General features: G+C 47.8%; 1 protein-coding gene across 1 annotated transcript in view; it reads left to right on the forward strand.

The window, feature by feature from the left end:
* Positions 1-22,794, forward strand: part of aos (protein argos) — a 51,517-nt gene extending 28,723 nt beyond the window's left edge. Inside the window, exons 2-4 of the mRNA XM_071665251.1 lie at positions 14,811-14,984; positions 21,316-21,522; positions 21,671-22,794. Coding sequence (XP_071521352.1) covers positions 14,811-14,984; positions 21,316-21,522; positions 21,671-21,871 — 582 coding nt within the window. The 3' untranslated portion in view covers positions 21,872-22,794. The remainder of the gene's footprint in view (positions 1-14,810; positions 14,985-21,315; positions 21,523-21,670) is intronic.
* Positions 22,795-25,335: the final 2,541 nt, after the last annotated feature.

Genomic DNA, 25,335 nt, shown 5'->3' on the forward strand with positions numbered 1-25,335 from the left:
TACTGCCCCGTCCACAACACCCACCACCACTGCCCCGTCCACAACACCCACCACTACTGCCCCGTCCACAACACCCACCACTACTGCCCCGTCCACAACACCCACCACCACTGCCCCGTCCACAACACCCACCACTACTGCCCCGTCCACAACACCCACCACTACTGCCCCGTCCACAACACCCACCACTACTGCCCCGTCCACAACACCCACCACTACTGCCCCGTCCACAACACCCACCACTACTGCCCCGTCCACAACACCCACCACTACTGCCCCGTCCACAACACCCACCACTACTGCCCCACCCACTACAGTGCCCCTGGCCGGACCCCTGGGCATCCGTGACTAGTGTGAGGGGCACAACAGAGCCACTCGCCCCATCTCTCTTGTGTGGTACTAGACGTACTGGGCCCTGAGGAACAAACTCCTGCTGTCATGCCTGGCACTCGCTGTGGCTAGGATAGTTCTTAGTTTGTGGTCGTTGGCTGACGTTGAGGATATCGTTGTGTAGGGACGGTGAAGGGGGTCGTGCAACACATCATCTACATATAATGTCTTGGGAGGCACTTTATGCAGGGGCGTCCTTACAGGGCGACTTGGTAGCGGGCTACTGTGGGAGAGAGGGCCGGAAGGGGGGCCCAGGGCTGGGGGCTGCCTGGAGTCCACAGCGTAAGGGGGTGGGGGGGGGGGGTTACTCAGGTGAGAAGAGTTGCCACGTATCGTCAGATTTTCCAACATGTTTATGGCGCGCTGGTCAGGTGGTGGAGTAATGTTGGTGGTAGTGGTGGCCCTCCTCCTCTTCCACCATCGTCGACACCACTCCTCCGCCACCCTGACATTCACGTCTCTCCTCACCTCAACTCTCTCTCTCTCTCTCTCTCTCTCTCTCTCTCTCTCTCTCTCTCTCTCTCTCTCTCTCTCTCTCTCTCTCCGAGAGTGCGTGGGCCATTGTCAGGCGAGGCTGGTTCCACAAGGTGGTCCATCTTGTAGGACCCAGGTTGGTCCATCATGGGTCGGCAGGTCCTGTTGGTCCATCCTAGGTGTGTAGCTCCCTCTCTTCCTTTGTTCCAGCTTGCCTCGTTGGTTCATCATGCTTCCACACATCTGTGGTCTACATTGATCCGGCAGCTCCGGGTGGTCCACCTTGGTCCAGCTGCTCCCAGTGGTCCAACTTGGTCCAGAGGGTCCGGAAGGTCACCTTGGTCCAGCAGGTCTGGCAGAGAGAGAGAGAGAGAGAGAGAGAGAGAGAGAGAGAGAGAGAGAGAGAGAGAGCACTTAGGAGTAAGAGGGGGGGGGGGATGGCGGTGGTGGGGAAGAGGACGGGCCAAGCAACTCCCAGCGGCTTCATTCAGAATAATCTTCATTCATGGAACACTTCATTCATACGGGCCCTGCCGTGTCATTGGGAGAAGGGGTGGGGGAGACACGTAAGGGGCGAGGCCGTTCACTGAGAATCGAACCCACGACCACATTTACTTATATATATATATATATATATATATATATATATATATATATATATATATATATATATATTCATTCTCTCTCTCTCTCTCTCTCTCTCTCTCTCTCTCTCTCTCTCTCTCTCTCTCTCTCTCTCTCTCTCTCTTATACACGTGGTCGTTCTTCATTGTGGACCAGTAAGGGAAGTCATACTACAGTCCTCCCCCCCCCCCCCCCCCTCTCCTGACACGGGGTCACCTTCACATCATACGAGTTCACCGGCGTCACCCTCACATCTGCCTGCTCACATGAGGTCACTCTCACATTTACGTGCTCACACGGACGGAGTCACCCTCACATCTGTGTGCTCACACATGGTCACTCTGACATCAACGTGCTCACACGGAGTCACTCTCACATCTACGAGCTCACATGGATCACTTTTAAATGTACGTGCTCACAGGAGTCATAAACACATACGTGCTCACATGGGGTCACTCTTACATCTGCGTGCTCACACGGAATCACTTTCACAACTACTTATTCACACGAGGTCTCACATCTACGTGCTCACACAGGGCCACTCTCACATTTACGTGCTCACACGGGGTTACTCTCACATCTACGTGCTCGCACGGGCTCACTCTCATATCTGCTTGTTCACATGGAGTCACTCTCACATGTGTGCTCACACATGATCACTCTCACATCAACGTGCTCATACGGAGTCACTCTCACATCTACTTGCTCGCTTTATGAGGGACGTAGTGAGGGGCGTGGTGTGGGTGATGTTTGACGTAGTGAGGGGCGTGGTGTGGGTGATGAGGGACGTGGTGAGGGGCGTGGTGTGGGTGATGATTGACGTATTGAGGGGCGTGGTGTGGGTGATGAGGGACGTGGTGTTGGTGATGAGGGGCGTGGTGTGGGTGATGAGGGACGTGCTGTTGGTGATGAGGGACGTGGTGTGGGTGATGAGGGACGTGATGAGGGGGTGGTGTGGGTGATGAGGGACGTGGTGAGGGGGTGGTGTGGGTGATGAGGAGCGTGGTGTGGGTGATGAGGGACGTGGTGAGGGGGTGGTGTGGGTGATGAGGAGCGTGGTGTGGGTGATGAGGGACATAGTGAGGGGCGTGGTATGGGTGATAAGGGACGTAGAGGGGCGTGTTGTGGATGATAAGGGACGTGGTGAGGGGCGTGATGTTGGTGATGAAGGACGTGTTGTGGGTGACGAAGGACGTGATGAGGGGCTTGGTGTGGGTGATGAGGGACGTGGTGTGAGTGATGAAGGGCGTGGTGTGGGTGATGAGGGACGTGGTGAGGGTGATGAGGGATGTTGTGAGGGACGTGGTGTGTGTGGTGAGGGGCGTGGTGTGGGTGATGAGGGACGATGAGGGGCTTGGTGTAGGTGATGAGGGACGTGGTGTAAGTGACGAAAGGCGTGGTATGGGTGATGAGGGACGTGGTGAGGGACATGGTGTGGGTGATGAGGGACGTGGTGTGGGTGATGAGGGACGATGAGGGGCTTGGTGTGGGTGATGAGAGACGTAGTGTGAGTGACGAAGGGCGTGGTGTGGGTGATGAGGGGCTTGGTGTGGGTGATGAGGGACGTGGTGTGAGTGATGAAGAACATGGCGTGGGTGATGAGGGACGTGGTGAGGGTGATGAGGGATGTTGTGAGGGACGTGGTGTGGGTGATGAGGGACGTGGTGTGGGTGGTGAGGGACGTGGTGTGAGTGATGAAGGGCGTGTTGTGGGTGATGAGGGACGTGGTGTGGGTGTGAGGGACGTGGTGTGGGTGATGAGGGACGTGGTGTGGGTGGTGAGGGACGTGGTGTGGGTGGTGAGGGACGTGGTGTGGGTGATGAGGGATGTTGTGAGGGACGTGGTGTGGGTGATGAGGGACGTGGTGTGGGTGGTGAGGGACGTGGTGTGGGTGATGAGGGATGTTGTGAGGGACGTGGTGTGGGTGATGAGGGACGTGGTGTGGGTGGTGAGGGACGTGGTGTGGGTGATGAGGGATGTTGTGAGGGACGTGGTGTGGGTGGTGAGGGACGTGGTGTGGGTGGTGAGGGACGTGGTGAGGGTGATGAGGGATGTTGTGAGGGACGTGGTGTGGGTGATGAGGGACGTGGTGTGGGTGGTGAGGGACGTGGTGCAGACGCTGGGAAAAGTGACGAAGGGGAGGTGGTAGTAAGAACCCAACATTCTGAAGGGTCTTGACCACCGTGGTGGTCAGCATTACCACAACTACTAGAACCAGTATTACCCTAACCATCACAACTAGTATTACCACAACCATCACCAATAGCTGTGCAGGTGGCATCTCGTACCACCGCTACCGCTGCGGATGCGACCCGCTACCTGCTGCTGTACCTGCGCTGCTACCATCGCTAGCGGTGGTTCCCACACTACCAGAACAAGTGATGTGCCCTCTCCACACTGCTACCCACCCCAGCAGACACACTGCCCCACCCTAACCACAATGCCGTAACTATCGTCTACCACCACAGCAAAGACACAGCAGCCACCACAGCCACAACAAACACGAGAGCCCTGCCACAACTGATTTCCAGGCCAGGTCCCCGTCATCTAAGGGTCGACCAACGCTGCCAGCGATCATTGTTGCCTTCACCCGCTTCTCAACCCCCCAACCCCAGCTTCTCCCTCCCTCCACCACCCAGGCGCCATTCACTCGTGGACTCATTCATTCATGAGGATGGAGGCGCTACTCCTGAGGCAGGCCCAGGGAGCGAGGTCAGGTGGGGAGATGGTGTGTTTGCGTTGGCGGAAGCCATGTTGGGGCCAGCCATCAAGACACCCAGCTCCCACGTGTAGCCAGCCAACAGTAAGTACAGAAATTCTTCGAGGCAGTGTTGGAGGGAGCTCAGGTATTACCCAACACCGATTATATTTCGAATTCATGGTCCATTCTGCCTTCTGCTACCCTGCCGTAAGGGCCTAGGAGGCAGTTGCACATCTTTCTCTTGCGCCCTTCTTCCTGCCAACCTTTTATTCCATTCATTTGAGCCGACGCCACGATTTTGAACCTTATATGGCCGGTGGTTTGGAGTGGGCAAGCATGGTGGTGAGGGGCTGGTGGGTTACGCCCGCCTCCCCGCCTCTGTTCTTCAAGGTAATCATGCGAAGGATCACATACCTAGCATTCCTAGGTCGCAACACCCCGCAAACCCAGCCCACTACATTTCGCTCACCGCCACACCTCCCACACCCACCCGCCCTCACCATCCACCCACAGCAGCCCCAGTCTGGAATACTGGGTCGTGAGGGGGCCGAGCGGAGGCACTGGAAGTGGAGGTGCGGCCAGCCCTGTGGCTCCGTGCCGCCCACACCTACCTGGTGACGTTATTGTACCACGTTGGTGATGATAAGTGATGGTGATGGTGAGTATTGGTGGTGACGACGGTGGTGGTGATGAGTGATGGTGGTGGTGAGTATTGGTGGTGATGAGTGATGGTGATGGAGAGTATTGGTGGTGAGTGGTGGTGGTGATGTAGGTGGCCGAGGGACGTCGACGCCTCACACGACTGCCCCTTTTTTATACCTCTCTCTCTCTCTCTCTCTCTCTCTCTCTCTCTCTCTCTCTCTCTCTCTCTCTCTCTCTCTCTCTCTCTCTCTCTCTCTCTCTCTCTCTCTCTCTCTCTCTCTCTCTCTCTCTCTCTCTCTCTCTCTCTCTCTCTCATATTGTTAATGTCTCTCTCTGTCCTCTGAGGTGGTGCTGACGTCCTCGGACCCCATGGCTCTCCACCACGACCCTCCCGGGTCCGGTGCATCGCCCGGCCTCTCCGGCCTCAACACACACACACACACACACACACACACACACACACACACACCGCCCATCATCAGTATCTGACCCGACCCAACACCTCCGCCGTCGCCTCCATTACCCAGGCGTGTGGTGCTCCTGACCACCAAGGTCTCTCGGTAGCTGAGAGTGCTGCACAGCTGGCCCCACCTGACCCTTGTTGATCCATCTCCTTCTTGGCTAATCGAACCACTATTCTTCCACCATCCTGCTGACCACATCTCGTAGACCCCTAGCCCACCTGACGTTCTGCTGACCACCCCTACTCCTTACCAAAATGAGTGCTGCTGACCCACCTTCCTGACCTACATGATCTTTACTGACCCGTCCTTTCTGACCCATTTGGACACTACTGACCTGCACTCCTGACCACTGCTGACCATTACTTCTCATCCACATGATCTCCGTTAACCCACCTACCTCCTGACCGCTTCTGAGCTGTACTCCTAACCAACCTAAGCACTATTGATCCGCCCTCCTGGCCACCGCTGATCCTCCCTCTTTTCCTGCCTGTCCACTGCTGACTCACCCTCCTAGACCACCTGACCACTGCTGTCCCATCTGATCACCGCTGACCCATATCACCTTGTCACTGCTGATCTGCCTTCCTAACCTACCTGACCACTGCTGACCCGATCTACTCCTGGCCCACCTGACCACTGTTGACCCGTCCTCTAATAGACGACCACTGCTGACCTGCTATCCCCTTAGCCACTTCTGACCGCTTTCCTGGCATAGCTGACCAGTGTTGACCTATCCACCTCTCCTGTTGACGCCCATCTGGTAACATCTGGCAACATATTATCTATTCATTTATCTATTTATTGTGCTTTGTCGCTGTCTCTCGCGTTAGCGGGGTGGCGCGGGGAAGCAGATGAGGGAGTGGCCCAACCCACCCTCATACACATGTATGTACTTAAGGGCCCACACACACACATATACATGCCTGTGCATTTCAACGTATACATGCGCATACACGTGCAGACGTGTGTGTGTATATATATATATATATATATATATATATATATATATATATATATATATATATATATATATTTTCTTTCTTTTAAATTATTCGCCATTTCCCGCGTTAGCAAGGTAGCGTTAAGAACAGAGGAATGGGCCTCTGAGGGAATATCCTCACCTGGCCCCCTTCTCTGTTCCTTCTTTTGGAAAATCAAAAAAAAAAAAAAACAAGAGGGGAGATTTCCAGCCCCCCGCTCCCTCCCCTTTTAGTCGCCTTCTACGACACGCAGGGAATACGTGGGAAGTATTCTTTCTCCCCTATCCCCAGGGATTATATATATATATATATATATATATATATATATATATATATATATATATATATCTTTTTTTCTTCTTTTTTCTTTCATACTATTCGCCATTTCCCGCGCTAGCGAGGTAGCGTTGAGAACAGAGGACTGGGCCTTTGAGGGAATATCCTCACCTGGCCCCCTTCTCTATTCCGTCTTTTGGAAAATAGAAAAAAAAAAAAAAAGAAAACGAGAGGGGAGGATTTCCAGCCCCCCGGTCCCTTCCCTTTTAGTCGCCTTCTACGACACGTAGGGAATACGTGGGAAGTATTCTTTCTCCCCTATCTCCAGGGATATATATATATATATATATATATATATATATATATATATATATATATATATATATATATATATATATATATATATATGTATATATATATATATATATATATATATATATATATATATATATATATATATATATATATATATATATATAGGGAGGTGAATGCAAGAGTTTTGGAGAGAGGGGTAAGTATGCAGTGTGTTGTGGATGAGAGGGCTTGGGAAGTGTCAGTTGTTGTTTGCTGATCATAAAACGCTGGTGGCTGATTCGGGTGAGAAACTACAGAAGTTGGTGACTGAGTTTGGTAAAGTGTGTGAAAGAAGAAAGCTGAGAGTGAATGTGAATAAGAGCAAGGTATTAGGTTCACTAGGGTTGAGGGACAAGTCAATTGGGAGGCAAGTTTGAATGGAGAAAAACTGGAGGAAGTGAAGTGTTTTAGATATCTGAGAGTGGCTTTGGCAGCGGATGGAACCACGGAAACGAAAGTGAGTCACAGGATAGGGGAGGGAGCGAAGGTTCTGGAAACGTTGAAGAATGTGTGGAAGGCGAGAACGTTATCTCGGAGAGCAGAATTGGGTATGTTTGAAGGAATAGTGGTTCCAACAATGTTATATGGTTGTGAGGCATGTGTAGAGTGTGGTTGAGAGAGCAGAAAAGTATGTATTGAAATGGTTTGGTCACATGGAGAGAACGAGTGAAGAAAGATTGACAAAGAGAATGAGTGAAGAAAGATTGACTAAGAGGATATATATATCAGAGGTGGAGAGAGCGAGATGTGGGAGACCAAATTGGAGGTGGAAGGATGAGGTGAAAAAAGATTTTGAGCGATCGGGGCCTGAACACACAGGAGGGTGAAAGGCGTGCAAGGAATAAAGTGAATTGGAACGATATGGTATACCGGGGTCGACGTGCTGTCAATGGATTGAACCAGGGCATGTGAAGCGTCTGGGGTAAACCATGGAAAGTTCTGTGGGGCCTGGATGTGGAAAGGGAGCTGTGGTTTCGGTGCATTATACATGACAGCTAGAGACTGAGTGTGAACGAATGTGCGCATTTGTTGTCTTTTCCTAGCGCTACCTCGCGCGCACGCGGGGGCTGGGAGGGTGCCATTTCATGTGTAGCGGGGTGGCGGCGAGAATGGATGAAGGCAATATGTATGAATATGCACTTGTGTATATATGTATGTCTGTGTATGTATACGTTGAAATGTATAGGTATGTATATGTGCGTGTGTGGGCGTTTATGTACATCCATGTGGATGGGTTGGGCCAATCTTTCGTCTGTTTCTTTGCGCTACCTCGCTAGCGCGGGAGACAGCAACAAAGTGTAATGAAAAAATAATCATATATATATATATATATATATATATATATATATATATATATATATATATATATATATATATATATATATATATATATATATATATGGGGTTGTTAGGGAGGTGAATGCAAGAGTTTTGGAAAGAGGGGCAAGTATGAAGTCTGTTGGGGATGAGAGAGCTTGGGAAGTGAGTCAGTTGTTCGCTGATGATACAGCGCTGGTGGCTGATTCATGTGAGAAACTGCAGAAGCTGGTGACTGAGTTTGGTAAAGTGTGTGAAAGAAGAAAGTTAAGAGTAAATGTGAATAAGAGCAAGGTTATTAGGTACAGTAGGGTTGAGGGTCAAGTCAATTGGGAGGTAAGTTTGAATGGAGCAAAACTGGAGGAAGTAAAGTGTTTTAGATATCTGGGAGTGGATCTTGCAGCGGATGGAACCATGGAAGCGGAAGTGGATCATAGGGCGGCGGAGGGAGCGAAAATCCTGGTAGCCTTGAAGAATGTGTGGAAGTCAAGAACATTATCTCGGAAAGCAAAAATGGCTATGTTTGAAGGAATAGTGGTTCCAACAATGTTGTATGGTTGCGAGGCGTGGGCTATGGATAGAGTTGTGCGCAGGAGGATGGATGTGCTGGAAATGAGATGTTTGAGGACAATGTGTGGTGTGAGGTGGTTTGATCGAGTAAGTAACGTAAGGGTAAGAGAGATGTGTGGAAATAAAAAGAGCGTGGTTGAGAGAGCAGAAGAGGGTGTTTTGAAATGGTTTGGGCACATGGAGAGAATGAGTGAGGAAAGATTGACCAAGAGGATATATGTGTCGGAAGTGGAGGGAACGAGGAGAAGTGGGAGACCAAATTGGAGGTGGAAAGATGGAGTGAAAAAGATTTTGTGTGATCGGGGCCTGAACATGCAGGAGGGTGAAAGGAGGGCAAGGAATAGAGTGAATTGGATCGATGTGGTATACCGGGGTTGACGTGCTGTCAGTGGATTGAATCAGGGCATGTGAAGCGTCTGGGATTTACCATGGAAAGCTGTGTTGGTATGTATATTTGCTTGTGTGGACGTATGTATATACATGTGTATGGGGATGGGTTGGGCCATTTCTTTCGTCTGTTTCCTTGCGCTACCTCGCAAGCGCGGGAGACGGCGACGAAGCAAAAAAAAAAAAAAAAAATATAAGACATGCGATGCCACCAAGATCACTGTATTGAATGTACCCTGTGCCAAGCAGTACCCCCCTACCTACCCAGTACCGCACATGATGCTGTGTAAGCTGCCTCCCGCGCCCCTTCTGCTCCTACCTGGCGTGGTAAGGTAGGGCGTGGCATGGAGTGGCGCCGGGCAGGAGCAGCCTGGCGCATTCTTCGCGGCTGGCGTTCCCTCAGCACCATCGTGGCGGCGTCCGCCACTGACCACACGTTCTTAAGCCTTTGTTTGACTTGGGGGAATGGGCTGTGTTGGCAGCCATTATCCCACCCCCCACCCCACCCCCTCCACCGTCTCGTCTCACGGCCTTCGCATTCTGGGCTACCACTACTCCCGCTGGCTTGAATTTATATAAACATCCGACACCACCGTTAACAGTTAACTGGTAGTTGGGAGAGGCTACCTGTTAACCTGCCCACCCCTTCTTCCCTCCAAAGCCCTGGGCGAAGCACCCCAACCTCCCTCCCACTTCCACCTACCTCCCCCCACCACACACACACACACACACACACACACACACAAGTCTAGCCCTGCAAGTCACAGAGGGCAGAGGTGGGCAGCGGGGGCCCTGGGGCCTGGCTGAGGGCAGTGCTAGTTTTTGGTGAGGCTTGAGGCCTGTGGCAGCGCGTGTAGCATATTCCCTCCCTCCCTCACACTGCGATGGACCATCTACATCACGTCCACCCCTCTATATTTCCCCGTCCCTTCTCTCCACAATGCACCAGCTGATTGATATTCTGTCATGGAGTGGGAAGTACAACTGATGGTTACCACACTAGCCACGGTGGTGAGGGGGGAGGCACGACAGTCTATCTCCCCTCCCACTACCATATACTACCTCCTCCACCACCTCCTACCACCACACACAACCTCCTCCACCACTTCCACCGCATAGTCTCTCCCACCAACGCACACCACCACAAACCACACCATCCCCACCACAGCCGCACAGCACCAGCACAACAAACCACCACCGGATGGTGTTGCTGCTGGTGACGCTATATAACCTGGTGTTGCTGCTGGTGACGCTATATAACCTGGTGTTGCTGCTGGTGACGCTATATAACCTGGTGTTGCTGCTGGTGACGCTATGTAACCTGGTGTTGCTGCTGGTGACGCTATATAACCTGGTGTTGCTGCTAGTGACGCTATGTAACCTGGTGTTGCTGCTGGTGACGCTGTATAACCTGGTGTTGATGCTGGTGACGCTATGTGAGCTGGTGTTGCTGCTGGTGACACTATATCACCTGGTGTTGCTGCTGGTGACGCTATATAACCTGGTGTTGCTGCTGGTGACGCTATATCACCTGGTGTTGCTGCTGGTGACGCTATGTAACCTGGTGTTGCTGCTGGTGACGCTAGTAACCTGGTGTTGCTGCTGGTGACGCTATGTAACCTGGTGTTGCTGCTGGTGACGCTATATCACCTGGTGTTGCTGCTGATGATACTATATCACCTGGTGTTGCTGCTGGTGACGCTATGTAACCTGGTGTTGCTGCTGGTGACGCTATGTAACCTGGTGTTGCTGCTAGGGACGCTATATAACCTGGTGTTGCTGCTGGTGACGCTATGTAACCTGGTGTTGCTGCTGGTGACGCTATATAACCTGGTGTTGCTGCTGGTGAAGCTGTATAACCTGGTGTTGCTGCTGGTGACGCTATATAACCTGGTGTTGCTGGTGGTGACGCTATATCACCTGTTGTTACTGCTGGTGACGCTGTGTAACCTGGTGTTGCTGCTGATGACGCTATGTAACCTGGTGTTGCTGCCGGTGACGCTATATCACCTGGTGTTGCTGCTGGTGACGCTATGTAACCTGGTGTTGCTGCTGGTGACGCTATGTAACCTGGTGTTGCTGCTGGTGACGCTATATCACCTGGTGTTGCTGCTGGTGACGCTATATAACCTGGTGTTGCTGCTGGTGACGCTATGTAACCTGGTGTTGCTGCTGGTGATGCTATATCACTTGGTGTTGCTGCTGGTGACGCTATATAACCTGGTGTTGCTGCTAGTGACGCTATGTAACCTGGTGTTGCTGCTGGTGACGCTATGTAACCTGGTGTTGCTGCTGGTGACGCTATATAACCTGGTGTTGCCAGGTTACTGGTGCTGCTGGTGACGCTATATAACCTGGTGTTGCTGCTGGTGACGCTATGTAACCTGGTGTTGCTGCTGGTGACGCTATATAACCTGGTGTTGCTGCTGGTGACGTTATATAACTTGGTGTTGCTGCTGGTGACGTTATATAACCTGGTGTTGCTGCTGGTGACGCTATATAACCTGGTGTTGCTGCAAGGTGATATCTGCCTTAGCTATGCTTGATCACCTCGCCTGTCCCTGTGCGCCGCCTCCTGAGCCACCTTGCTCAAGGTTGAACACCTACCTCAAGCCCCAGTCAGCCCCCGTGGGAAAAGCCCCGTTGCGTAGGAGCTCGTCGCCCGCCCATTCATTCATTCATTCATTGCTCCTGACCCCGGACGGCGCTGAGGTTTGAACTTGACCCCAATTTCCAGTCCCTCATCCTGCTCTGTGTGTGTGTGTGTGTGTGTGTGTGTGTGTGTGTGTGTGTGTGTGTGAGCAGTTGTCTAGTTAGTTTTACAGTACAGGGAGAAGTTCTATACACCAACGGGGCCCATTTGCTGGCCTTCACCATCACGCAACAAAGTAAATCTTTTTAAATCATCACAAATCACAGTTTACTTCACTTATTTCCATTCATCCACATTTCTTGTTCCATAAACGTCTTCTGTGCATCTTTCTTATCAAGTTTTCCAGCTTGTATCTTCTCCATGTACCTCAGATCTCTTATCTCAGGTACTTTTTTCCCCTCTTCATCTGAACCAGTGTGTGTACTGATTCTTCGTTTCTTTTCAACATTGTGTCCAGACCTGAGATGCACATTCATGTTAGTGTTTGTATAAGTGCTCTCGCCTCTCTCGGCTGAGCCAGACAGTATCAGGACCTGTGCCTACTGGGGAAATCCTCGATTTCGTCTAACTTTTACTGAAACTGATTATTGCACCCACCCCCTCTCTGTCTCCTGTCATCCCCAGGGACAATATTCATATTTAGGTGCAAATATGAATTGTAAGCGTCATGTTAAACATCTTATATATCGGGTAAGATTGAATTCTCTCGTTAATCACCAGCAGAGCGTTAGTCTCCCTGATAGATTTCTTGATTTGGTGTCCTGTTGATAGGTTGGGCACACTCTCGATCTCCAGATCCCTTTTACACAGATTCGTGTCTCCTGTTTCTTGCCAGATTATGGCCATATCGAAACCTTCTTTCATTGTGTTTCATCTTCGTCGGCAGTATATCAGACAAACTCTTGGAGCCTCCCAAAACCAATGCAGTCCTGGTAATTTCCTTTCTCCTCTCACGACCTTATCATCATACGCAGGCTTACTGGTATAAATCCAGTTCAGATCAAGAAGAAAAATGGGGTTTAAGAGTGCGCCCTGCGGCACGCCGCTGGTAACCCCAGCTCACATAGAAAGGTCTCCTCCGGCATGCGTCTTTGTGTCCCCCACTCCACTTTAGTTATCTTTCGATTCAACAAAAGAAATCTTTCCCCTTACGCTTGCATGAGGGGAGCTTTAGATTCATATTGCACTTATATTTTTTATTTCTGTATTACTGTGACCACTTTAACAATTAGCACCCATACAGGGCAGTTGTAATAGTCTATTGACTACGCTCACGCACCCTTTGAGCATGAGCTGATGATGTACTGTTGTACCATGTAAATAATGTCACACTGTATCAGTTCCTGTCTAATAAACGATTCATAATAATAATTGGTAAAAGTGTGATACGAGAGTGACTAGGGGACAGTAGTATTGGTATACCTTAATGATGTAAGTGTAACGTGGTTATGTGGACTGACTATAGGTTATGAAGGATCCACATACATAAGTGCCACACACTTGATAAACACAGACATAGATGGTGAAGAGGAGGTTATGGAAGGGTGGGTGGAGGCAGCAGTGGATACGCTTGGTGTTATAAGGTGAGTGTCAGTGTAGGCGGTACAGGCTATGTGTGATGGTAAGGAGGGTGTTTGCGGGAAGGAGGGGTGATGGTGGGGGGGGGGGGGTCACGGGGTCATGGCAGGTCAGGGGAGGTCATGACACCTACGCCCCTCGCCACGAAATGAGAGGAAATCAGCCATTTTAATGGGAGAAAAAATACCTGGATCATATGATACTCCTGGAAATACGTAGGCAGATCTGTGAGGGAGGTTCCCTCACACACCCCTGGTCCAGAGACGGACGTGTGGGTGGTCACTTCACGTAACGTTGTGGCCTAAGAGGAGCATCGCATGTATGACCACCTCGGTGGATGTCGTAATACAGATCCATGGTACTGTTATACTGGTATATGACGCCCACTCACGAATTGTAGTAAGATTTGGTTGTTATGGTAGGCAGTTGTAAGTATGAGTGGGGAAAGGGTGCGTTGTAGTCTGTTGGGTTTTTGATAACGTTGTACCTGAAGATGGCTCAGTTGTGGTCGATGTTTCAGGTTGTTTGGCCTGATGATGGGAGAATCATAATGGACCCCCGGTCACACATCCCCCCCAAGCCACAATATCACTACAAGGACTTGAAAGAAGAGGAGAACGCGTCTGTGTACTTAACTCCGTGTATGTTTGTGAATATACGTATTTATATATGTATGTATGAATGTGGAAAGAGACAAAGAGTAAGGAGGTGGGAGGAGAGGGGGAGTGTGTGTGTGTGTGGGGGGGGGGGGGGACGTCCCGCTTGCTACCACCCATCACAAACCTCATCTTGGCTTCCGGCCCCGGGGGCAGCCTCTCTACGGAGAAATCGTGTCAGCCTCCGTACTACCCCATCATCGCCATTACTGCCATTACCACAACCATTACCTCGTGCCACCACCACCACCACCACTATCATCACGTGCTGCTACCACCACTACTGCTATCATCACGTGCTATGCTGCCACCACCACTGGCAAAATTATCCTTCGGCCAACACCTCTGCCAACAGCATTCCCCCCTCCACGGTAGGATCGCGGTGTCCGTCACACGTGGACTGTGTGACGCTGGGTATTAACCCTCCTGACACTGACCACTTCTCATCTCTTGTGTCGCGTAACAACGACCACTTCTGCCCTCACAAATACCTATCAAACCTTCCTCTCCCCCTACCTCCAGCCTCCTAACAATAAACCCCTTCTTGAAATCCTGTAGCAAATAGTTGTTTCCCCTTCCCCTCACCCCATACACCTCTCCCCCCCCCCTCCCCGCCACTCCAAGCTACACAGACAACCTCACAAGAAAACGTACATACATGGACACCTCTCCGTATCTACAGATCTTTTCATTAGCATCTTCCTATCTTGCGAGCAAGTCTGTAAGTTGTATCTGTGCTTGCAGAAGACGGAAGATGAGCTGCCCATGTGTTCGCCGTGGTCAGTGTGCAACAAGGTAGACATGTACGACAGTCCTCGTGTGGAGCGTCAGTGCCGCTGCCCCGCCATCCAGACCTGCAGTGCCACCCTGGACTCCTCGGACGGCCACACCATCAGCGACAAGACCAAGATGTTCAAGGTGGGTCGACCTCACTACAGGGACCAGCAGATTCTGGTCTTCAGAAAAGAAACTGATAATTCCATGTTTCTTCTTATGTTTAGTGCAGTTTGTCCCAATGTACGTTAAAATATGTGTACGAATGAAGTAACGTGCATCCGAAAACAATCACTGATCGTGGACTTGGGCGAGTGTTGTAATTCAACTTAGACTTACCAACACATTACTTCATAATCTCTTTACTCGTTAGCATTATTACGCGACATTAACATACATCTGAAGGAGAAATTTCAGTTAGTAAATAAGTTTTGATTCACATTATTTGGTAATTATTTGAAATACAACGATGTTATTCGGACATGTTACGTTTAGCCAGTCATCACCAACCTGTCAAGTGCATCTTCATCTTGAGAACAAAAACTGTATAGTGTATTGTGCCATCACTAGTGTATTGTGCCATCACTAGTGTATTGTGCCGTCACTAGTGTATTGTGCCATCACTAGTGTATTGTGCCATCACTAGTGTATTGTGCCATCACTAGTGTATTGTGCCGTCACTAGTGTATTGTGCCGTCACTAGTGTATTGTGCCATCACTAGTGTATTGTGCCATCACTAGTGTATTGTGCCATCACTAGTGTATTGTGCCGTCATTAGTGTATTGTGCCATCACTAGTGTATTGTGCCATCACTAGTGTATTGTGCCATCACTAATGTATGTGCCATCACTAGTGTATTGTGCCATCACTAGTGTATTGTGCCATCACTAGTGTATTGTGCCATCACTAGTGTATTGTGCCGTCACTAGTGTATTGTGCCATCACTAGTGTATTGTGCCATCACTAGTGTATTGTGCCATCACTAGTGTATTGTGCCATCACTAATGTATGTGCCATCACTAGTGTATTGTGCCGTCACTAGTGTATTGTGCCATCACTAGTGTATTGTGCCATCACTAATGTATGTGCCATCACTAGTGTATTGTGCCATCACTAATGTATTGTGCCATCACTAGTGTATTGTACCATCACTAGTGTATTGTGCCATCACTAGTGTATTGTGCCGTCACTAATGTATGTGCCATCACTAGTGTATTGTACCATCACTAGTGTATTGTGCCGTCACTAATGTATGTGCCATCACTAGTGTATTGTACCATCACTAGTGTATTGTGCCATCACTAGTGTATTGTGCCGTCACTAATGTATGTGCCATCACTAGTGTATTGTGCCGTCACTAATGTATGTGCTATCACTAGTGTATTGTGCCGTCACTAGTGTATTGTGCCGTCACTAATGTATGTGCCATCACTAGTGTATTGTGCCGTCACTAGTGTATTGTGCCATCACTAATGTATGTGCCATCACTAGTGTATTGTGCCGTCACTAATGTATGTACCATCACTAGTGTATTGTGCCGTCACTAATGTATGTGCCATCACTAGTGTATTGTGCCGTCACTAGTGTATTGTGCCGTCACTAATGTATGTGCCATCACTAGTGTATTGTGCCGTCACTAATGTATGTGCCATCACTAGTGTATTGTGCCGTCACTAATGTATGTGCCATCACTAGTGTATTGTACCATCACTAGTGTATTGTGCCATCACTAGTGTATTGTGCCATCACTAGTGTATTGTGCCGTCACTAATGTATGTGCCATCACTAGTGTATTGTACCATCACTAGTGTATTGTGCCGTCACTAATGTATGTGCCATCACTAGTGTATTGTGCCGTCACTAATGTATTGTGCCATCACTTATGTATGTGCCATCACTAGTGTATTGTACCATCACTAGTGTATTGTGCCGTCACTAATGTATGTGCCATCACTAGTGTATTGTACCATCACTAGTTTATTGTGCCATCACTAGTGTATTGTACCACCACTAGTGTATTGTGCCATCACTAGTGTATTGTGCCATCACTAGTGTATTGTGCCATCACTAGTGTATAGTACCACCATTAGTGTATTGTGCCATCACTTGTTATTGTGCCATCACTAGTGTATTGTGCCATCACTAGTGTATTGTGCATTACCAATGTATTGTGCCATCACTAGTGTATTGTGCCATTACCACTGTATTGTGCAATGACTAGTGTATTGTACCATCATTAGTGTATTGTGCCATGACTAGTGTATTGTGCTATGACTAGTGTATTGTGCCATCACTAGTGTATTGTGCCATCACTAGTGTATTGTGCCATCACTAGTGTATTGTGCCATCACTAGTGTATTGTGCCATTACCAGTGTATTGTGCCATCACTAGTGTATTGTGCCATTACCAGTGTATTGTGTCATCACTAGTGTATTGTGCCATCACTAGTTCATTGTGTCCCCACCAGTGTATTGTGCCATTACTAGTGTATTGTGCCATTACCAGTGTATTGTGCCATCATTAGTGTATTATGCCATCACTAGTGTATTGTGCCATCACTGGTGTATTGTGCCATCATTAGTGTATTGTGCCATTGCCAGTGTATTGTGCCATCACTAATATATTGTGCCATTACTAGTGCATTGTGCCATCACTAGTGTATTGTGCCATCACTAGTGTACTGTGCCGTCACCAGTGTATTGTACCATTACTAGTGTATTGTTCCATCACTGGTGTATTGTGCCATCACTAGAGTATTGTGTCATTACCAGTGTATTGTGTCATCACTAGTGTATTGTGCCATCAACTAGCGTATTGTGCCATCACTAGTGTATTGTGCCATTACCAGTGTATTGTGCCATCACTAGTGTATTGTGCCATCAACTAGTGTATTGTGCCATCACTAGTGCATTGTGCCATTACCAGTGTATTCTGCCATCACTAGTGTATTGTGCCATTACCAGTGTATTGTGCCATCACTAGTGTATTGTGCCATCAACTAGTGTATTGTGCCATCACTAGTGCATTGTGCCATTACCAGTGTATTGTTCCATCACTGTGTATTGTGCCATGACTAGTGTATTGTACCATTACTAGTGTATTGTGTCATCACTCGTGTATTGTGCCATCACTAGTGTATTGTGCCATTACCAGTGTATTGTGCCATCACTAGTGTATTGTGCCATCACTAATGTATGTGCCATCAACTAGTGTATTATGCCATCACTAGTGTATTGTGCCATTACCAGTGTATTGTGCCATCACTGGTGTATTGTGCCATCGCTAGTGTATTGTGCCGTCGCTAGTGTATTGTGCCGTCACTAGTGTGTTGTGCCATTACCAGAGTACTGTGCCATCACTAGTGTATTTTGACATTACCAGTGTATTGTGCTATCACCAGTGTATTGTGCCATCACTAGTGTATGGTGCCATTACCAGTGTATTGTGCCATCACTGTGTCATTACTAGTATACTATGTCATCACCAATGAGTGCACTCGGCCATCACCATTTATACATACACATACACAGACATATACATAAATACACATGTACATATTCATACTTGCTTGCCCTCATCCATTCTAGCTACATCCCACCCCACAGGAAACAGCATCGCTTCACCCCACTTCAGCGAGGTAGCGCCAGGGAAACAGACAAAAAACGGCCACATTCGCTCACACTGTCTCTTGCTGCCATGTGTAATGCACCGAAACAACAGCTCCCTATCCTTGGACTCATAGGAATATACTTGATCACGCACTCAATTGTGATCCTTTCCAATATATATATATATATATATATATATATATATATATATATATATATATATATATATATATATATATATATATATATATATATATCCCTGGGGATAGGGGATTAAGAATACTTCCCACGTATTCCCTGCATGTCGTAGAAGGCGACTAAAAGGGGAGGGAGCGGGGGGCTGGAAATCCTCCCCTCTCGTTTTTTTTTTTTTTTAATTTTCCAAAAGAAGGAACAGAGGGGGCCAGGTGAGGATATTCCGAAAAAGGCCCAGTCCTCTGTTCTTACCGCTACCTCGCTAATGCGGGAAATGGCGAATAGTTTGAAAAAAAAAGAAAAATATATATATATATATATATATATATATATATATATATATATATATATATATATATATATATATATATATATATATATTTTTTTTTTTTTTTTTTTTTTTTTGCTTTGTCGCTGTCTCCCGCGTTTGCGAGGTAGCGCAAGGAAACAGACGAAAGAAATGGCCCAACCCACCCCCATACACATGTATATACATACGTCCACACACGCAAATATACATACCTACACAGCTTTCCATGGTTTACACCAGACGCTTCACATGCCCTGATTCAATCCACTGACAGCACGTCAACCCCGGTATACCACATCGATCCAATTCACTCTATTCCTTGCCCTCCTTTCACCCTCCTGCATGTTCAGGCCCCGATCACACAAAATCGTTTTCACTCCATCTTTCCACCTCCAATTTGGTCTCCCACTTCTCGTTCCCTCCACTTCCGACACATATATCCTCTTGGTCAATCTTTCCTCACTCATTCTCTCCATGTGACCAAACCATTTCAAAACACCCTCTTCTGCTCTCTCAACCACGCTCTTTTTATTTCCACACATCTCCCTTACCCTTACGTTACTTACTCGATCAAACCACCTCACACCACACATTGTCCTCAAACATCTCTGTATTGTTGACTGGTTGGTAAGGTTATTTAATGTATGTATGACTCATGGTGAGGTGCCTGAGGATTGGCGGAATGCGTGCATAGTGCCGTTGTACAAAGGCAAAGGGGATAAGAGTGAGTGCTCAAATTACAGAGGTGTAAGTTTGTTGAGTATTCCTGGCAAATTATATGGGAGGGTATTGATTGAGAGGGTGAAGGCATGTACAGAGCATCAGATTGGGGAAGAGCAGTGTGGTTTCAGAAGTGGTAGAGGATGTGTGGATCAGGTGTTTGCTTTGAAGAATGTATGTGAGAAATACTTAGAAAAGCAAATGGATTTGTATGTAGCATTTATGGATCTGGAGAAGGCATATGATAGAGTTGATAGAGATGCTCTGTGGAAGGTATTAAGAATATATGGTGTGGGAGGCAAGTTGTTAGAAGCAGTGAAAAGTTTTTATCGAGGATGTAAGGCATGTGTACGTGTAGGAAGAGAGGAAAGTGATTGGTTCTCAGTGAATGCAGGTTTGCGGCAGGGGTGTGTGATGTCTCCACGGTTGTTTAATTTGTTTATGGATGGGGTTGTTAGGGAGGTGAATGCAAGAGTTTTGGAAAGAGGGGCAAGTATGAAGTCTGTTGGGGATGAGAGAGCTTGGGAAGTGAGTCAGTTGTTGTTCGCTGATGATGCAGCGCTGGTGGCTGATTCATGTGAGAAACTGCAGAAGCTGGTGACTGAGTTTGGTAAAGTGTGTGAAAGAAGAAAGTTAAGAGTAAATGTGAATAAAAGCAAGGTTATTAGGTACAGTAGGGTTGAGGGTCAAGTCAATTGGGAGGTGAGTTTGAATGGAGAAAAACTGGAGGAAGTGAAGTGTTTTAGATATCTGGGAGTGGATCTGGCAGCGGATGGAAACATGGAAGCGGAAGTGGATCATAGGGTGGGCGAGGGGGCGAAAATTCTGGGAGCTTTGAAGAATGTGTGGAAGTCGAGAACATTATCTCGGAAAGCAAAAATGGGTATGTTTGAAGGAATAGTGGTTCCAACAATGTTGTATGGTTGCGAGGCGTGGACTATGGATAGAGTTGTGCGCAGGAGGATGGATGTGCTGGAAATGAGATGTTTGAGGACAATGTGTGGTGTGAGGTGGTTTGATCGAGTAAGTAACGTAAGGGTAAGAGAGATGTGTGGAAATAAAAAGAGCGTGGTTGAGAGAGCAGAAGATGGTGTTTTGAAATGGTTTGGTCACATGGAGAGAATGAGTGAGGAAAGATTGACCAAGAGGATATATGTGTCGGAGGTGGAGGGAACGAGGAGAAGAGGGAGACCAAATTGGAGGTGGAAAGATGGAGTGAAAAAGATTTTGTGTGATCAGGGCCTGAACATGCAGGAGGGTGAAAGGAGGGCAAGGAATTGAGTGAATTGGAGCGATGTGGTATACCGGGGTTGACGTGCTGTCAGTAGATTGAATCAAGGCATGTGAAGCGTTTGGGGTAAACCATGGAAAGCTGTGTAGGTATGTATATTTGCGTGTGTGGACGTATGTATATACATGTGTATGGGGGTGGGTTGGGCCATTTCTTTCGTCTGTTTCCTTGCGCTACCTCGCAAACGCGGGAGACAGCGACAAAAAAAAAAAAAAAAAAAAATATATATATATATATATATATATATATATATATATATATATATATATATATATATATTTATATATATATATATTGAATGCATCTGTATATATGTTGTGTTGGTAACGAGGGGTCCTGGTGTTGACAGGTGTGTGAACCCATCAAAAAGCTGCCCAAATGCCGCTACTTCCGAGACGTCACGTGGACCTTCATCACCTACCCTGACAACGTGACTCAGCAGATCATGCACTGCATCTGCCCCAGGAACTCGGTAGCTTACATCATCAAGCGGCAAGCCTACCACACCGACCAGGGACAAGGTTTCCAGTACAGCTTCGCCTGTTCCCCTCAGAGTGTAAGACAGGAGTTTAGTCTTGTGTTCTTATTACTTTATATATTCATGGGTAAAGAACCATCTTATGAACGATTCACTTATTTTTTTCAGTCAATCGATACATCACAGATAGTATAGCTGCTCTAACGTGATTTTTTTTTTCTGACAGCGACTTCGGTGTCAACGGAAGGAGCCCTGCCGTCTTTTCACTGTCAAGAAGAGACCACAGTTTGAGGAGGTGAACACTAACACTTTGTGCCAGTGTCCCCATGCTCACCACTGTCCCCGACACCATATGGAACCCGGCGTCATTCCAGGCAAGACGTACACAGAGGATTCCATACGGACCTACAGCGGCTATTGCATGTAAAGCTCTTATAGTGGCTTTCCTGGGTCCTCCGTCCTACTGCACACACACACACACACGTCAACTTTGACGAGCGGTTCTAGGTGTGTGTGTGTGTGTATGTGTCACTAGGACCCAACCACAACAAGCGCTCACCACCAACACCTCAAGAGCCCCAGTTTCTCCGAACCCCTTCCAGCGAAGTGGTAGACCCTGGGTTGTTGAATTAACGGTGGAACGTGATGATAAAGCGTGGTGCGAGGGACGTCACCGCCTACGCAAGAAGTAAACAAAGTACAGTACGACCTGTGTAGACTAGAGCGCCACCAGCGGCAGCAGCAGCTCTCCCCCGCTCTTCCTCCTCCTCCTCTGCCTCCCGCTACCGTACCTGATTATGTGACGTTTTATGCTGATCCATCTGATTCTCAGCTCCAGGAGGTCAGTTGTCACTCTTATCCTGACATCAGTGCCAGATATCGGTGGCGCTTGTCATTTAGACTGAGCTGTTGATCTGCCGGGCAGCAATGAACAAGAGTTAATCATCATCTACAGACGTAACGACTGACAAACCTGCCGTTGAGGATTTCGATTCTCAAGCCCGTTTTCTCTGAACTGGTCTTGAGTTAGTTGTAGAAGTTCTCTTTATTTCATATTTTTGCAACGCTTAGCACTACGCATAAAAAAATCTTATGTAATGCCATACTTCCAGTACACACTCAGTTCGGGACTGTCTCAGGTTTTGATCCAGTAGACTAAAACAACTAAAGGACTACAGAGTCCAGACGACCGACCTTGTGCCTTATAGGCTTGAGTTCAGGGCCAGGTTCAAGGAGTATGTCATCTCACACTGACCACCTCAGAATGACAGGACAATTTGGGCTGCCATATATATATATATATATATATATATATATATATATATATATATATATATATATATATATATATATATATATATATATATATTAGTACGATGAATATATGAATTTTGAGTCGAGTCTCTTGTCCTTAATGCATAAAAATTATATGAAGGTTGATTGATGTTCGACACAAAACTTGGATGATGAGTTAGAATGTGTGCATTCTGAAGTATGGCTCGTGCAGGCCAGCCTACATCCTATCCTAGGACTGTGTGATCTACACCATCAGGCGATGGTTGGCCGGCTTAAGTATGTATATGTTACTGTATAGCGACGATGATGATTAACATAAAAGTGAAATGCATTTATTTTTAGTTGAGAATACCGTGCTAGTCAAGCTAGGTTGTAGAGTCGAAGGAATGACTGTAGTTCCTGTCTGTTGTGTCCCTCTTGCAACGGAGCTTGCAAGGCCTGGTCTCCCGTCCAGCACTTGACGACCCCCTCCCCCCAACTTTCAGCCTCACCACCATACTCCCTCTCCCTCACTCGCAACATCCCCCCAACAACCCCCCGCAACAACCCCGCTGCAATAAATCTTGCCGTAAAGAACCTGTCCACAACACTCGGCCACAACACTTACAAACTCACACCACCCCTGCCACAACACCCACATCACCCTTACAACAACATTCCCAAGAGAGAAACCAATACTTATGATAACTTTCATCCGAATCTATAACTTGTAACAGGTCATACCTATTCATTTCGCTGTTTACCTTACAGTCAAATAGCCATTTTTGTTAGAAGACGAAGAAAACGTTGTAGCAAGATTGGATGGTGTGGGTGAGCACCTCGTCCAGTTCTGGACGGCACCTGGCCTCTCCCCTACGCAGCCGGGCGTGAGCTTCAGTATGTGTGGACAGATTGTAGCTTCCTTGTATGTACAGAGGGAAGTCTTCTCTTGAAGAAGAGACATAAGTGTTTACTCGCTGGAGGGTACCTCTTCCTGTGTTCTACAATACTGGCTTAGTTAAGGGACTCCACATCCCATATTTATCTGTGATCCGCCGTATCTTTCTTTTGGGTTCTTTTTTATATTCTTTCACGATTCTCTTGGACAGTTTACCTCCCCATGATTGCGATGCTCTCGTGGACAGTCCATTGTGCTGTTAAAGTAAGAATTCTTTTTTCGTCTCTAAGACCTCCTCTCCCCACCCTAAAAAAAAAAAAAGAAATGAACACTCATACAGGTTATTCAGTCTCTGGACTCGTCCACGAGGCTTTGCTAGGACGCGGGGGGTCTCCCCCCGTCCGTGTTATGTTACATTCCAGACACTGGCACCTGCCACTTGTCCACTCGCCGTCTACAGGCCCTCGGATCCTCTTGGATCACCATCGACGCCACGAGTTCCCGTTCCCGTTCATGCAAGAGCCATGAAGCTCTTTGGTGGCAACGAGTAAGGCTGACTGAGTCGTCTCCAATAGCATACTGGAAACATGAATTAGGTGTCTGTGTCTCCATCTGCACCTACATGACATCAACAGAGCCTCAGAGACTAATGCACAACCTGGAACAGTAGCAGTTCTGGTGAATTATGATGTTGAGTGTATCAGCAGCAGGGATTAGTGTGGCCTGTGGCGTGACAGCGATGGCAAGGTGGGTCAGAGAGCGCCAGTGTCGGCAGCCCGCACTTCACCTTTTACTTACCTCTGGTAGGCGAGTGGGATTAGAGTGCGTGTCACTACTGGTAACCCGAACTTTACGTGGCAGAATGGAGCAGAGCGCGTCTGTATTGGCAGCACGCACCTCTCCCATGTTCTTGCTGGTGAAATGGAATAAAGTGCGTGTCAGTGTGGGCAGCCCCGCATTCTGCCCCTCACCTCCTTGTTTCCATTGAAACCCGTGACTCTTCCTTATTTTATTATGTATATTTTTGTATATAGGAGATATATAAGAAATTTTTTTGTTAAATAAAAGAATGATTCCAGCAGTAACAACGATGTTTTATTGCAAAACACCTTTCAGTTTACACATAAGAAGTGGATGCATAGAATGTAAATCAGTGACCACGTTCGTTATAGGAGAATTACAACACTAAGTATCTGGTAACCACAAAGTGGAGGTCTTTCTTCCCATCTCCAGCGACGGACGGGTTGACAGGTTGCTTGGTGGTTGGGGGAGCCTGAAAAGTGAGCAGTTGCTAATTGCAGATGATACGTTTCTAAAGTGGCAGTATCGAGAAAGAAACTTTAAAAGCTGGTGTCTAGGTTTGAGAGAGTCTGGAAAAGGAGGAAGTTGAGAGTTGATGTAAACATGTAAGATAATGGTCTACAGCAAGGGCAGGGCAGATTAGATTACTTGAGTGCAAGTTTGCGTTGGAAGAACCTAGAGTGCTTTGTATACTTGGGAGTGGACGCGACAGCGAATGGAACCTTAAGAGATGAATCAGAAGGGGGAGAGGGGGCCCTAAGATCTGAGCTGTATTGAAGAATGTGTGGAAGTAGAGATCACTGTCTGCTGGAACAGAGATAGGTATGTCTGAAGGTATCTTAGTCCCAAAGTTGAGGTATAGATGCGAATCTTGGGACCTGAATGCAAAAAAAACAGAGGAGGATGGATGTTTTGGA

This window comes from Panulirus ornatus, chromosome 9 (genome assembly GCF_036320965.1).
Source record: "Panulirus ornatus isolate Po-2019 chromosome 9, ASM3632096v1, whole genome shotgun sequence".
In the NCBI taxonomy this organism is placed as follows: domain Eukaryota; kingdom Metazoa; phylum Arthropoda; class Malacostraca; order Decapoda; family Palinuridae; genus Panulirus; species Panulirus ornatus.